The sequence below is a fragment of the Aptenodytes forsteri genome, unplaced genomic scaffold (genome assembly GCF_000699145.1).
Source record: "Aptenodytes forsteri isolate BGI_AS27 unplaced genomic scaffold, ASM69914v1 Scaffold193, whole genome shotgun sequence".
Taxonomy (NCBI): Eukaryota; Metazoa; Chordata; class Aves; order Sphenisciformes; family Spheniscidae; genus Aptenodytes; species Aptenodytes forsteri.
The window spans coordinates 17,716,975-17,731,595 of NW_008795405.1; the positions used below are offsets into that span (position 1 = coordinate 17,716,975).

The 14,621-nt window shown below is 38.8% G+C and overlaps 1 protein-coding gene across 1 annotated transcript in view; it reads left to right on the plus strand.

Annotated features, from left to right (window-relative positions):
• Window positions 1–14,621, plus strand: part of ASPG (asparaginase) — a 53,581-nt gene that overhangs the window by 14,254 nt on the left and 24,706 nt on the right. Inside the window, exons 5-9 of the mRNA XM_009280984.1 lie at window positions 727–838; window positions 3,623–3,748; window positions 5,199–5,282; window positions 6,359–6,485; window positions 13,720–13,832. Coding sequence (XP_009279259.1) covers window positions 727–838; window positions 3,623–3,748; window positions 5,199–5,282; window positions 6,359–6,485; window positions 13,720–13,832 — 562 coding nt within the window. The remainder of the gene's footprint in view (window positions 1–726; window positions 839–3,622; window positions 3,749–5,198; window positions 5,283–6,358; window positions 6,486–13,719; window positions 13,833–14,621) is intronic.

The window sequence follows — 14,621 nt, forward strand, 5'->3', positions numbered from 1 at the left end:
AGGGGGGTTGGACTAGATGACCTTTAGAGGTCCCTTCCAACCCAAACTATTCTATGATTCTAATAGGCTGGGACTGGGGTTTTACAAAGTTAGTCTATTACTAGCAAAGGCAACAGTTTATTTGAAGATCTTAGCTAACCAAGAGAGTTTTTTCTGAAATCTGAGGTCAGAGAAACTGAGTGGATCTTCTAAAGGCCACAAAAATGAATCCCAGTCGTAAGACTCTTAAGAGAAGATACCCTTTGTGTCAGGGAAGAGTATCTATTTATAGGGTATCTATTTATATTTATCACAAGATCAAAAAGTTGTTGCAGCTCTTCTGTTGACCCCCTACAAACCTTGGGAGCTTTATAGATTCCTCTCAATAGTTTATGAAGCATTTTTAAATCTTAAGGCTTCATATCGACTTTTGTTAGAACTCAATTCCAAACTGAAACAAAGTAAGTCTGGGTTTTTCTTTTCTGTCTTTAGTTTTGCCAGCCCCTCTCCACCTCCCAAATTATATTTATTATTAAATTAAATTTAGGGATTTGTGCTTTAAACCACATCAAGCCATGAACTTCTAAACTTGGAACTTAATGTTCCAAATTTAAGACCATTTTTTTTGCCATAGACTTGGGGGATGGGGAGGAAAAGGGTGAAAATACTGATTTAGAGAAAAAATCAGAAGTGATGAGCTGATATTAGCTCTAAGAATTTTTTTTTTCCAATTCTCTTTCTTTGTAGTGTGTCTAAGCAAAAGAAAAGAATTATTTACACAATCCTGGAGCTTTCACCGCTGCTTGATTCTTCCAACATGACGCCAGCGGACTGGGCCAAAATTGCAAAGAAACTTGAGGTACTATGATGTAGGATAAGAATTCATTTGTTGCTTAAACAAATGAGCAGTATATCTAGTATACTTGGCAAGATAAAACAATTCAGTAGTGCTATATGTATATATATGTTTATTTAAAATGCAAATGTTACGTACCTTGCTTAGTTACTTACAAAGTAACAAGTACTGTGCTTGCAAGGCTTGCCGAATTTTTTTTTTCTTTTGAAAATGTTGCAAACTCATTAAAGTTATATGGTTCTTCCAATGATAAGCCATGTCATAATTCTGTACAAGAAAATAAATAGGAAAATTTTAGCTATGACTGAATAAGGTATGTAATATGTAGGTTGATATGGTCTAAAACTTTGACTTAAATTCACTGTCCAAAAATGTTGAATAAAATCCTTAGGTGTAGGTGACTTAGCTGCAGGTTGCTTAGTTACACATCATTTGAGTGTTCAAATAGCTTAATAGTTGGCCATTGACGTAGAAAATAATTTCATGTCTTTATGCCTTTCTTACTTGGCGCACAGACGGGCTTGACTAGCTTTGGCTTTGCAGCCAGTAGAAAAAATGCTATCATGGTTAGGTTTCCCATACTGGGAAATGTTTAAAGCCCTAGATATTTCTGCATATATAGATAAATTCACTACATATTTCTCTAGATTAAAAAATCAGTATTTCTCTGCTCCTGTCCCCGTGTCTGAACTTAGCTGTGTGCTTTTAAGAAAGCAGAAATGCGAAACATTTCAAATACTTCACACCAGGAATTCATACATAGCTGTTAGAAATAAATAACCGTGGGCCTAATAAGATACTGCTCTTCCACTCCTGCTCGCTCTGCGATAGTGGGCTTTGTAGTGTAAATTTCCTTCTTCGACCAAGCTGTAGCAATGCATGCGAACAGTGTAATAATGCAGGGAATGATGCTGAAGATTCAGGTAACAGTCTTTCACCTTTAGGTCCTCTAATCCTGAAACCACCAAACTAGGGATGATGCTCCTCCTATGGAATGCATCTTGCTAGGGTAGAGAAAAGAGGGAGACGGTTTATAGGTGGAGAGCCTCTAGGATGGAGCAGGGGTGCAGCTGGGAAAAGCCCAGGGCCAAGAGTAGAAGGCGGCAATCCCATGCTGAACAGGAGAGAATTTACCTTTCTGCCTTAATGGCATATTAGTTTTACTACAAAAAAAAAGTGTTTCTTTTTTGTACACAGAATGCAGCTTGTCTGTATATACAAGTATCCAGTACATGTAATCCAAGTGAAAAGCGCTGAGAAGGGGAAAAAAAACTTCTTCAACTGTCTGGCTTATGTATAGACACTGCCACTTTGTGTTCATCTTGGACGCGTACTTGGCACAGCTGTAATGTGCTGATGACTTTCCAGACTGAAACATTCTAAGATGTTTTTGTGGGGTATCTCCTTAGTTGCCAGCCTGATCTCTTATGTTATGAAGCTTAAACCAAGCTATGTTCTTTTGCATCTACTAAGGTTCATAAGGCTGAAAATATTAGTGAGCGTACTGACTGAGTTAGAGAGGACAAGTGGCTATTTCGGTGATCTCAGCTTTTCTTGAAACTTACTTACCTTGTTACTGCATTGGTGAATAACTACAGCATGCTTTTTGCATCATGCTGTAGTTTGGCCTGCGGAAAGATCTTGCAACACTGGCTGTTGTTCTGCTGGCTAACTTGTTAGAGATAAGCAGAAATCCCCTGACATTTCCAGTAGGTAGCAACATGTAGGCATGAGTATCAGTGAAGAAATAGCAAAAGGACAAGTAGAAATCTGCAGGTGAGTTTGGAGGTGACCTTATTGTCAGAAGATGCCAAGCGTGTGTGCCTACTGTAACTTAAGAAGTGTAATTAAAAAGAAATCTCATTTAATTCTATGGCAAACTCCCCTTTTTTCCCCATGCTGGCACTTCATATATCTGCTTAGACTTCTATGTAATCCTTTCCATGTTACCAGATTGCATCAGAGACATCAGTGTCTCTCACTACAGTGTTTACTATGTGCATCACTCTTAAAATAGAGGAACCAATTCATTTTTCCTCCAGAAGCCAGCAGATGACTTTATTTCAACAGGATGAGCTGTGCAATTCATGGCTTTGCATTAAAAAAACTCCTGTGTGGAACTGTTTGTAGATTAAAGTTATAAATTCCTTTTTGCATCTGTACATGCCTGATAGTCTAAGGGACTTCTCAAAAAACCAGCAAGCATATGTACATTAACGAACAACACGAAGCCTCTTCACCGCTTTCTGCTGCAGGAGTCACATACTGCTACAGAAAGGACGACTTTTCAACAGAAGAGGGCAATCTTACACTGGCAATTTGCCTGTCTGCCACTCGGATTAGATGGACTGTTTTTTCTATATGTTATGATAGCCTTGGTTTGCCTAATCTGTTCCTGTAAATGGTGTAATCCCTAAAGTAAAAGCGGCAACAAGAAATCAGACTATAAGACTAATTTGCATATGTTAACATTCCTGTTTAAAGCCATTTCTAAGCTTTTCTTAATTAGCAGTCTTCTGGCTTAAAAATGCTGCATTAATATGTATACATAGAAGAATCTCTTTGACTGTTCCATAATTAGAATTACTGGCTCTAGTGCTTGGTGTCCTATTAACCCTTAATTGTATTTAAACTGAAAACAGGATAACTTTAGGAAGAATTATGCGTGTAGTACCCTTTAAAGTATTATGCTGTGGCTCGCATCAGTGAAAGTCATGCAATATGTACCTCACTTGCTGATGCCAGTGCATTGCTCTAACAATATGAAAACTGTCTCTCCATCTCCAGGAGCACTATGAAAAGTATGATGGTTTTGTGATCCTTCACGGCACTGATACCATGGCCTATACAGCTTCAGCCTTATCCTTCATGTGTGAGAACCTGGGTAAAACTGTTGTTCTGACAGGATCTCAGGTAATGGATTTAATTTGAAGTTGAAGTCAGAAGCCTCATTTTTTATTTTTATATGCAAAACTAGGTAGTATCCTGATTATCAGTGTATAGTTTAGTAGTGCAGGGTGGGCCTCTGGCCAGGGTGAATGGTCACAGTGCTGATTGAAATTAGTGAGAACTGGCGGGCTCACCAGCTGAGGATCTGCCCCAAAATTTTATCATTAATGACTTTACAACTCTGTACCAAATCAGACCAGTAGTTCATTACGGCTGGTGCCAGATGCTTCAGAGAAAGATATAAGAGCCTGTCATTGGCCATTGTGTATTAATCGGTTTATAAGAGAAGCATCTTTCCAGCCTCAGGTGGCTGCTGGTTGTTAGCTGTCTTTTTTTCTTTTAAAGCCCTGAAGCTTATTACTTTTTACTTCATCAGTTGTTATCCTGTCTTATGTTACTCATTGTTGCATTCTTTATCATTTTTTTAATAATCTCTAAGTGTTAGATGCATTTTTGATCATTTCTGTTCCACAAAGCATCTAACATGGTCTGTTTCTTTTCCTCTAAAGGCTACATTTATTAATTTTCATTCTCTTAGCTGGAGATCAGCCCTTTGCATATAGTCTGAGGGGGAGGGGTTGTCTTACTAGAATAGCTTGCTTGAGTGTAAAATACAGCTCTAATGACAAAGGAGAGATGAAACATGGCACTGTAAAATTCCCCTCTCCCATCTCATAACTTCCCTTTCACATGTGGTCTATTTGAAGTCAAAATACAAAAGTCTAGGAAGGAGTAGGCTCCCACTTACTGTCTTGACATGGGGCAGTCTAGTTGTGGTACCTCATATTCAAGGTTTTACTTTCTTTTTGGCTTTATTGCTTGGAGATCTGCCTGACATATGATCTAGCAATGGAGCATGTGATTTTTTTTTTCGTTGCTGAAAGGAGCTCTGACTCTCTGTTAATAAAGAGGCAATCTGAAAAGGCATGGAAGTCATCACTCAGTTTTTAATCTTGTCTTTTTCTGTCAGTAATAACCTGCTGGCTCAGTTTTTCTATACTATGAGGAAAGATGGTGCAAGAGAGCTGTTGTGAAGCCCATAGTGGCAGTTCTGTATGATCTGGGGCTTTTGCTTTTCCTCTGTACAATCACTTCTCCCATGCTCAGTCACTTTAACTATGCCTGCTTTCTATTTTTTATATTTTTCCTGAATCAGTCTTTTAATCTGCTTAATCACACTAGAATAATCTCTATATTAGCTTTTAAGCACTTAAATTATAAAAGTCTGTTAAGCACAGAGGGAAACCCTGCCATCTGTTGCAGTCTAAAATAGTTTGGATGAAGAAGGAAACTTTATTTGTCATAAATCATTGTTTACATAAATTATTCATGTATTTGTATTGCATAAGTTGGACTCTTTTTCTGCTAGGCTTTACATAAGGGACAGGGTGTAATTTCAGTCTCTGCTCTTCAGGTGCCCATATACGAGTTGCAGAATGACGGCCGAGCCAACCTTCTGGGGGCACTGCTTTTTGCCGGGCAGTTCGTGATTCCTGAGGTCTGTTTGCCTGTGAAGACTGTCTCAGAAGCTGCTTTTTTCCCTCTAGCCAGGTCACATACTTACATACTCAAAATATCCGGCAGGCAGTAAGAAATTGCACTTAAACAGGAAGATAAATGGATTCCGCTGAGGTAACAGGCACTTGCATGGCAAAGCACATGCCGTTTTCTCAGGAGCCATATCCTGTTTTGCCCATATACATTCTATAAAGACTATCAAGTCTGAAATGTAGCTTGCAGCAGACTTGAAATCAGAAGTTCCCTTGCAAATATGTGGGATCTAAAACACTTGTAAGTAATTTTTTTTAACTGAAATTTACTTTGAAGTTCTGAAGTTGCCCTAGAACTGGTAGAAGTGTCTTCTAGCTCTAGTTCCTGAAGACTGAAGTGTTGAGGATGATATACCTAATGGACATGGAAGTACCTCCACGGTCTCAGCACCCTGCCTTTAAAGATGTCGGTGCTGCACAGCCCAAAAATCAGAGAGAACTGGTCAGGTTACACCTCATTTCACTTCTGCCATGCTCCCAAAGCCAGTTTTTGTAAAACAACAGCGATAGCTGACTGGCCAAGATCTTCATAACTAATAATGATGTTGAGGTATTTCTTTTTCTTCAAATTCCAATTGACAAACTTTAAGGGACTTGAGAAGGAACCTAATTATTTATGTGTGGTAACTCTTTTGAAAGTTATCCTCATTTTCCCTAGGCCTTTTGTTAAGGTTTTGGACTCTGAATTTAGATATAACTGATGAACTTCTTAAGAAGTCCACACTATTTCTTTCCTCTATCTCTGAAGTGGACTCAGGCAAATTTGCTGTCTCCTAGACTATGCCTCATGAGAGGATTACAAAACTAGTTAGCTCTTAACTTGTTTTGTTCTTAAATTCTTAAACCAATGTGTGACAGATGTGCCAACTCTTTTGGAAAGGGTAAGAGTTGTAAACATCTACTAGCCTCTGAGTTGCTTTAAAGATTTAGAAAACACTTTATAAAGGACAGACTACAGTATTTATCTACTGAATCTTTTAATTACTGGCTTATTCATAGACCTGTTTCTTTACTTGTCTTGCAGGTGTGCCTGTATTTTTATAATAAACTGTACAGGGGAAATAGGGTGACTAAGGTGGATGCTGGGAGTTTCAATGCCTTTTCCTCACCTAACCTGCCTCCACTTGCAAATGCTGAGGTTGATATTACAAGTAAGCAACATCATCTCTTAAGCCTTGTAATTTATGCTACATGCAATAGAACTCTAGCTGAAAAGAATCTGTGGCTATGTAGTTGAAATGCTGTTTTTAAACTCAAATATCTTTGAAAGCCCTGTAGCTTGACTCCACTTTATCTGCTCTGAAACTGTTTAAATATTAGTAAGACTGAGAATTTGTGACTCAACTGCAGTTATCTATTGAATATAGATGTGACTGACTAAAGATTCAGACTAACTAGAGGGAACGTTGCCCCTGTGTCATGAAAATGCTTGCTCTGAAGATAAAAATGAAGGAGGGAGGACTGAAAGAACAAAGAGTTTAATCTTGTTAATGATCATGCTGGGCTCTGAAATCGGGCAAAAGAGTCATTGCAGAGTACTTGCAGCTCCAACAGATTCTGTGTTTGATGCGTGTCATTGTGTAAGATATTTTACTGGATATTTAGGACCTGTCTGAACTGCAAGCACATTGAAAACAGCAGACCTAGAATATGATCTGTGTGAAGTTTTTCTTCCCCAAACTTACTCAGACTCCCTATAATTTCTGTGTGTCTGTTTTTTAAGGAGAGGAAAAACTGCATGAAGATTTCATTACCCGTTTGCAAAGTCATTAACATGCTGATGTCTGTTCTTGGATAAATGGCACCCTTTCTTTGGAGAGGGGAGAAGAGAGACACATTTGGAGTCTAGCCAAATGAGGAGTTGCCAAAAAAAGAATAAAGGACAATTTAAAAAAATATAACAAGTTATGCGAGCTGCTTTTGGATAGGTTAGGTATATTAAAAAGGAATAGGACTTGGTGACAATCTTCATTATTTCCAAAAATAGGAAATAGGAGGGGGTTCTTGAATTCCTTTGCTAGGTGCTGTTAGTGGCAGGAGGAGCTCTAGCCCTGTGCCATGCAGCGTGCCATTCTGAATGGTTTCTACTACTAGAGAGAGAGACATTCTGCAATTTGGAAGAATAAACCTATCCCTTCCACCTAATGAGTGGGAGTTACTTAACAAAGTTTCAGGATCAAAGTGCTGTGTTTGTAGCAGCCAGATACAAACTGAGGAAGCCTGTGAAATACTGTAGTGGTCTGTAAGACATCTCTCAGGTAGAGAGTCTGCCACTGTTGTATTACTGTGCCGTGTCAAATACGGTGTATCTGAAATCAACAGAAATGCTGTCAGTTGATTGTTGCAGTAAATTGGGGAGAATCTTCTTTCTTGGGTTTTTATGAACTGCATGAAATAGGGAATAAATAAATTCCGTTTACTGACTGATCAATAATGAAATCAAGCTGCAAATTGCATGCTATTTCTCTCTTGGATTTGAATGAACTGTTTTGTGATTCCTTGTCTATAGTAGAAAAATGAGAAAGTTATTAAGTACTTCCCTTGGCCCATATTGGGTCCCATTATCTTTTCAGTAGAATGCCCCATTGAGATCAGTGGGGATTTCTGTTTTAAAAACTGATGGTGTGATAGGCTCTATTTTTATTTGTTTCAGTTGATTACCCAGTTAGGGTAGCATCATTTATCCAAGATGACGGTGTCAGTATTGAAGGATTGTTTCATTTTGAAAAAACATAGTTTATAGTATGGGCAATCTACTAGTGCTGCTTTATTTTGTCCAAAGTAATTGTTTGAAACATTGCTGTCTCCCTGGAGTTTGCTTGTACAATCCTCGTATGAAGCTTTCGTGGAGACAAGAAACCACTTGGGGCTTTTAAAAACAAATCAAACAAATCTAGCATCTTTTAACTTTTTTTTTCAAATGACTTTGTATAACATGTCTTAATCCCCCTGTAGACAGGGCTGACTGTAGACAGGGCTGACTCTTGCTGCTTCAGCATTATGGAGAGCAGCCTGAGGATACCAGGAGGAGTAGGCCGTGTGCAGAAACTCTTCCTGGGGCTTCCCGGTTCTAACGATGCTGGGAATGAGAACTGCAGAGAAGCAGAGGGGGAGAGATGACGGGATGGAGGGAGTGGGGAGTGTAATGTAAAGCTTGTGATCATTGGTTGGTACACAGGAATGAAGAGAGGAGATGCTGTTTGAGGTGAGGCATACCATATTAAAAACAACGATCTACTTCAGAGCCAGAGAGGAGAGGGAGAAGCTTAGTCCCTTTCCCTTCGCTTCCCTAGCTACAGTACTCCTCTTCATTTTTTATATCCATTTTTCACCCTGTTCCCCCTTCAGATGAGGCTCCCAGTGGATTTCTGATCCCATCAACTGGCTGTGTTCTTGGCCAGATCCTTAACTGTGTTAGCAACACTTAAGAGTCCCATTGTCCAGTTTTAGATGAGCAAGTGTGTCAGCTTCCTCAAGACTTTCAATTTAGCACAAGAAATTCATGTAAGAAGTGAAAAATTCTAGCAAACTCCTCAGGTGAGTGAGAAACCCAATGCCGATAGGAAATACTTTTGCAGCAGAATCAGAAATCTCAGTATGAAATGGATAATGTAGGAATAACCAAAAATATTTCTAAGATCTTAAAGTTATCAAATAAAAGACCTTGCCTTATTTTTCTCATATTTTGAAAACAGGAGAGACGAGGACTATTTAACTTGAAATGCGTAAAGAGTCTCAGTATATTTCATAACTGATTACTCTCCTCTGTTCTCTATTGTCCTAATGAAGCAAATACAAAACTTGCTTTGTTACCATGGCTGGACTTTCTTCATCACACATGCATGTAATTTCTGGGAGTGGTGCACATGTACAGGACCATATGATGAGGAACGTAATTTGTGTAGGGGCTGAACAGAGCCCGTGTGACTGTGCATGCAGATGTAGCACAGCAGCAGCAGAAGGTTAGAAGGCCCTTTTGGGCTCGTCTACCCAGCAGTCTCATTAGAGAGAAGCTATTCGTCACTGGCCAAGTCTGTGTCTTGGTTGGCAGTTCTGGTTATTTATAGTAAAAAGCCCAAGTCATTTATGTATTAAGGCAAACGCCAGCTTTGCACTGAAGTGCTTTTGGTCCACCCCGCTCCCTTGTAAGTAGGCATGTTGATTCTTGCAACGACACCATTCAATTTAAATATTCATTTTAAAAGGTGTGTGTCGATTGTTTTGTAACAAACTGCCAAAAAACGGGGTCTATGTTTGTTTGCCTCCTTCAGGAATTTGCACCTATAGGTTGGCCTGTGCTCCCCACCCCTTGGCTGCCGCCGTGAATTGTAATGAATGCCGGGGCAGCTTATATAATGGTAGGGCTCTCCCGTAGCCCTGCATAGAAGGATGAGAAGAAAGTGTTGCTGTTTGTCTGGGGCTCTGCAATCACAAAAAGCTGTATTTCTTGTTTGATTTCATAACTTGGAGTTCAGTCACCACTCCTAAGGGAGGTGTCGCTCTTAGTTGCTGCCCTCCCATTTTAAGTTGAAACCTGCATTGTGGCATAAGTGCTGTTTAAAAAAAGGGGGGTTTTTTGCTGCTTTCTAGACTGTTTAGAGCTGCTTCTCTTTTTTATTTTATTTTTAAGTCAGGTTGATGTTTTTTTCCCGCACTAACCCTATCACCATAGTTTTGTGTGTGTGAATAAAGCGGAATAAGATAAGGATGTATTTTTGAGCTGTAATTTTAAAAGCTGTAGTGTTTGGTAGGGAGGGGGAGGTTGGAAATAGCAGAGTATTGTTTCTGTGATGGTTTTGTTTGGAAGAATAAACAAAAGGCCTTAGTATCTTGAAAGCAGTCTCCTTGAATAATGCAATCTTTTCTATCCCAGGCCATTTTGGATAGAGTATATAAATAGCTATTACCTCTTTATTTTATGTACGTTGCTTTAAAAACTTTCTTTCTGCTGTGCAAGACCAGTATCTAGTGTACATTTGTTCCTCAGCTTTATATCCATATTTACATAATGTAGTACACTGTATCAGTTTAACTCTTTACAAGCACAGACCATCGAAGTCAGAACAGGTTACTGTTTTCTGTGTTGTGCCCAAACTGAATATCACTAATTAGTCACTCATCCATAGGATAAAAAACTGTTATGAACACCAATATATACAACTTTTCGTACTTCACCTGCTTGTATGTGAGTTTCTTACTTAAGAACTGTTAGTGATTCCTAATATTTTTTCTTTTCTTTTTTTTTTATTTAACAAAAAGAAGATTGCTGTGTGGTATGACTATAGGCTGCAAGACAGCTGGTTTATTCAGTACAATGAAGATGCTTGAACTTAGCTATGCGATGTAAATATTCTTCCTTTTTGTGGATGTAATCTTTGAGATGGAGGATGCAAAGGGTGTATTCTAATTATTCTTTTTCCCCTGCATGTTGCTTTGCCTCACTTACAGCAGTTCTGAATAAATCTGAGATGAAGTCGGGCTTTTATGTAGTATATTTGTTCTTTGGGTCTTGCATCATACTTGCCTTTTTTTTTTACAAAAAGAAGATTGCTGTGCTGTGGACCATCGAAGTCAGAACAGGTTACTGTTTTCTGTGTTGTGCCCAAACTGAATATCACTAATTAGTCACTCATCCATAGGATAAAAAACTGTTATGAACACCAATATATACAACTTTTCGTACTTCACCTGCTTGTATGTGAGTTTCTTACTTAAGAACTGTTAGTGATTCCTAATATTTTTTCTTTTCTTTTTTTTTTATTTAACAAAAAGAAGATTGCTGTGTGGTATGACTATAGGCTGCAAGACAGCTGGTTTATTCAGTACAATGAAGATGCTTGAACTTAGCTATGCGATGTAAATATTCTTCCTTTTTGTGGATGTAATCTTTGAGATGGAGGATGCAAAGGGTGTATTCTAATTATTCTTTTTCCCCTGCATGTTGCTTTGCCTCACTTACAGCAGTTCTGAATAAATCTGAGATGAAGTCGGGCTTTTATGTATATTTGTTTGTCTTTGGGTCTTGCATCATACTTGCCTTTTGTTCTGCTTTTTAGACTCGTTTGTCTAATGGAAAACTGACATCTGTGGAGTCTGCAGTACCGAGCACGTGTTGTAGGCTGATGAGGTTCATGACCAAGAGAATGTTAACTCAGGGACAATCTTTAGGGGTTTTTTTAATATAGTTTGGAATTACATCACTGTACTATGTCTGCATGCATTACATTTATCTTGAAGATGATATGTTATTTGGTAGAGCGTACTCCAAGAGTACAGGTATAGGCCTGGTATAGGTCTGACTTCTGAACCTATCCTCCGATCTGTCTCCTTGGTCTTCTACTTTTGGCAATATCTTAGTGATCCATGCCAAGGCAGGTTTCCTCAGTTCATTCTTCAAGTTCGTTACAGGCATTAGGGATGTTAATAGTTGCCAAACTTAGAAGTATGCATTTGTGAAGTTTTGGCAGGGACTCCTAGCTTATGGAGGATAAAGGAAAGAAAGCTCTGATACAATTTTATTGCCATCCCTTCTTATAGAGGAGGCTGCTTTTAAAGAATTAATCTGTGTGTTAGAAGGTTGAAAGGATTGGATTTATTGCTAAACACTGCTGCTTCTTAAAGCACAGTGCTCATGAGTGAACGTGGCTAGCCAGGCCTATGAACCTCAAGCAGAACAAATGCATGGCTTTCTGCACTCACCCCTGTACCTCCTGCAGGTCTCTAACTCGCTCTGAAAAGCTCATGGAGGCCTTTGAGAGCTACCTGGCTAACTACTAAATCCAACCAGGTGGTTTCAGAACCATGCTGGCCATCTTAGCACGAAGAAAGAAACTGTAGAAACGCTCGGTATTTCTATTCTCCCATTCCCAGAGCATTAGGAATCCCCGTGCTGAGGTGTGGCTGGTTGGACAAACACGATGCCAAGCCAACTGCTTGTTACCTGTTTAACAACTTACAGTATTTTTTTAGAAAGAACATACAGAGTCTCTAGTTGCTGACAAGAGACCACGACAGGAAGGGAAAGTTCGTAAAGTCTTATAAGACTGCTGTTTTCTCTCCTGACTTAATGGATTGTGTAGTTTTTAGTATCTCTGGTAATGGGGCAATAGAGTAGGCTTCAATGGAGGCTTTTAAATGTACTCTGAATTTTCTTGCAAATGGCTGTCTGCTGATTGCAAGAGATTGCAGCAGTAATTGGTGTGAGTAACTCTCCGCATGGCTGAAAGCAAGTCAGTATTATGCACGCAGATCCTTTATCTGTCTTGCTGCTTGGGAGTTTCTCCAAAATCTAAAAAGCTTAAATCATGATGGGGAAACAGGTAGCTTTACGACGTAGACTACTTTCATTGAAGCATGACACTCTGAGCTGTTGGCTGCTGTTTGTTAAACCTCTTCCACTGCCTTGTAGGAGCCGTCAGTGCTACCAGCGCTGCGCTCTTACGCTGAAGTAGTAAAATTTCGAAATCAATAATGCATGACTTGGCTTCTAATAATGCAACACAAACAAACTATTAGTTAAACAGCTGGCTTCTGGCTCTAAATGTATAATCGGAGTTAATTGAATCTTTGCTATTTTATTTAATCGTTAGTAACTACCTAATAAACTCTGGAGGTGATTAGCGGCAACAGTAACTGCATTTGTCATCTCTTATGTCTGGGAAGATGAAGGTCTGTTTTCTAAACATGAATCCAGGCTGGTATCAGGCCAAGTACATAACAATGAAGTTCAGGTCAGTGTGTGACAAGTAAATATCTCACCTATGCTAGACCTGCACGCCGCTCTGTTGGTTGAGGCTTTCTGAGCACTCTGAACCGGGAGAGTTGGCACTAACAAGACATGTTCAACATTGTGAACCCATCAGGTCTAGTACTCGGATGCTTTTCACAGCTATCAGACTTCTTTTTTTAAGAGGTTGTAGTAGAGGTATACAGCTTTGTGTCTGATAGATCATCCTGTTCACTAATGGGCATTGAACTAAAATATCCATTTTGGAAGCCTTTGCTATAAAATGCTATTAAATTGAAGTATACATGTTAAGTATGTCCTTGAAGAGCACTAACTTAGAAATATTGATTAGTAATACTGATATATCTCAAAATCTAGACTATTTTGGAATTAAAGCTAAAATATAACACAGTTGAGCCTGGCCTGGATGTGGCCTTGAAGACATTTTGTGGTACCTAATAAATAAGGTGTGTTAGATCAGCTACTATGGCTGATGTCTTAAATGGGCCTTTATTTCCTCTTTTCAAAAATATGTTGTCTTTCATGAATCCCCTACATAAGAAACAGTTTTAAAGACAATGTTGTAAGTATGAAGTGCTACAAGTGTACTTAATATTATGTCTTAATATTAAATTAAAAAGGCCATTTCTCTTTAACAGTAAACTGGGAAACAGTGTGGAGACCCAATACCAAAAAGAAATTTCGAGTTCACACCAATATGAACAGGAACGTTGGGCTTCTGCGAATCTTCCCAGGAATCACTGCTGCTGCTGTAAGTGTCACCACTTCGTTTTGGAAGTGGGTGGAGTGATGCTCAAATACTTGATTAGTTAGCTGAAGTAGGGAAGCTGCATTGTTGTAGCAGTGGTTGGGGTTTTGGAGGGAAGGGAAAGGATCTGTCTTCCTCTGATAAACGTTTTTTGGAATATCAGAGCATTCAAAGACTGTTTTCATATGCCATAAACTATTGAGAAAAGCTTTTCAAATATCTTTTGTCTAAACCACCTGGGCTCTGAAACTTAAAATTAATTTCTTATCAGGGCTCATAAATAGGTCAAATGTGCTTTTCTAGACAGGTGCAGGCTACAGTGACCATGGAAATGCTCTCTTGCTGCATATTGAGGCATATTAATAGGTATCTTGTCAAAGAATACACAATTTGGTGGGTGGATGGGAACGTGACCATTTCTACAACTCATGCTTCTTTTTTAAGGTTCATTTTGTCTCACATTGATGATTAACATGACTCTCAGCATTCATACAGAGCTGAAAATGAGAAGTGGGATTTTGCTGCTGAAAATGAGAAGTGGGATTTTTTTGCCTTTAGAAATTATTTTGCAGAACTGTGGTTTTAGGTAGATTTGTCTTTAAATTTTTGTCTAATAATAGTTCCATTAAATTGACAGGTCTTTTGTGGCTGTTGCCATCTTAAATTGAATCCAGTGGTTTAAGCAGCACTCCTCAATTATATTACCATTCTTTTTAGGTGAATATGAACAGATGGAAAAGCAGAGGGGTGGTATATTTGCAATAAAACTTCAACTGCATAGTTAGCCTCATG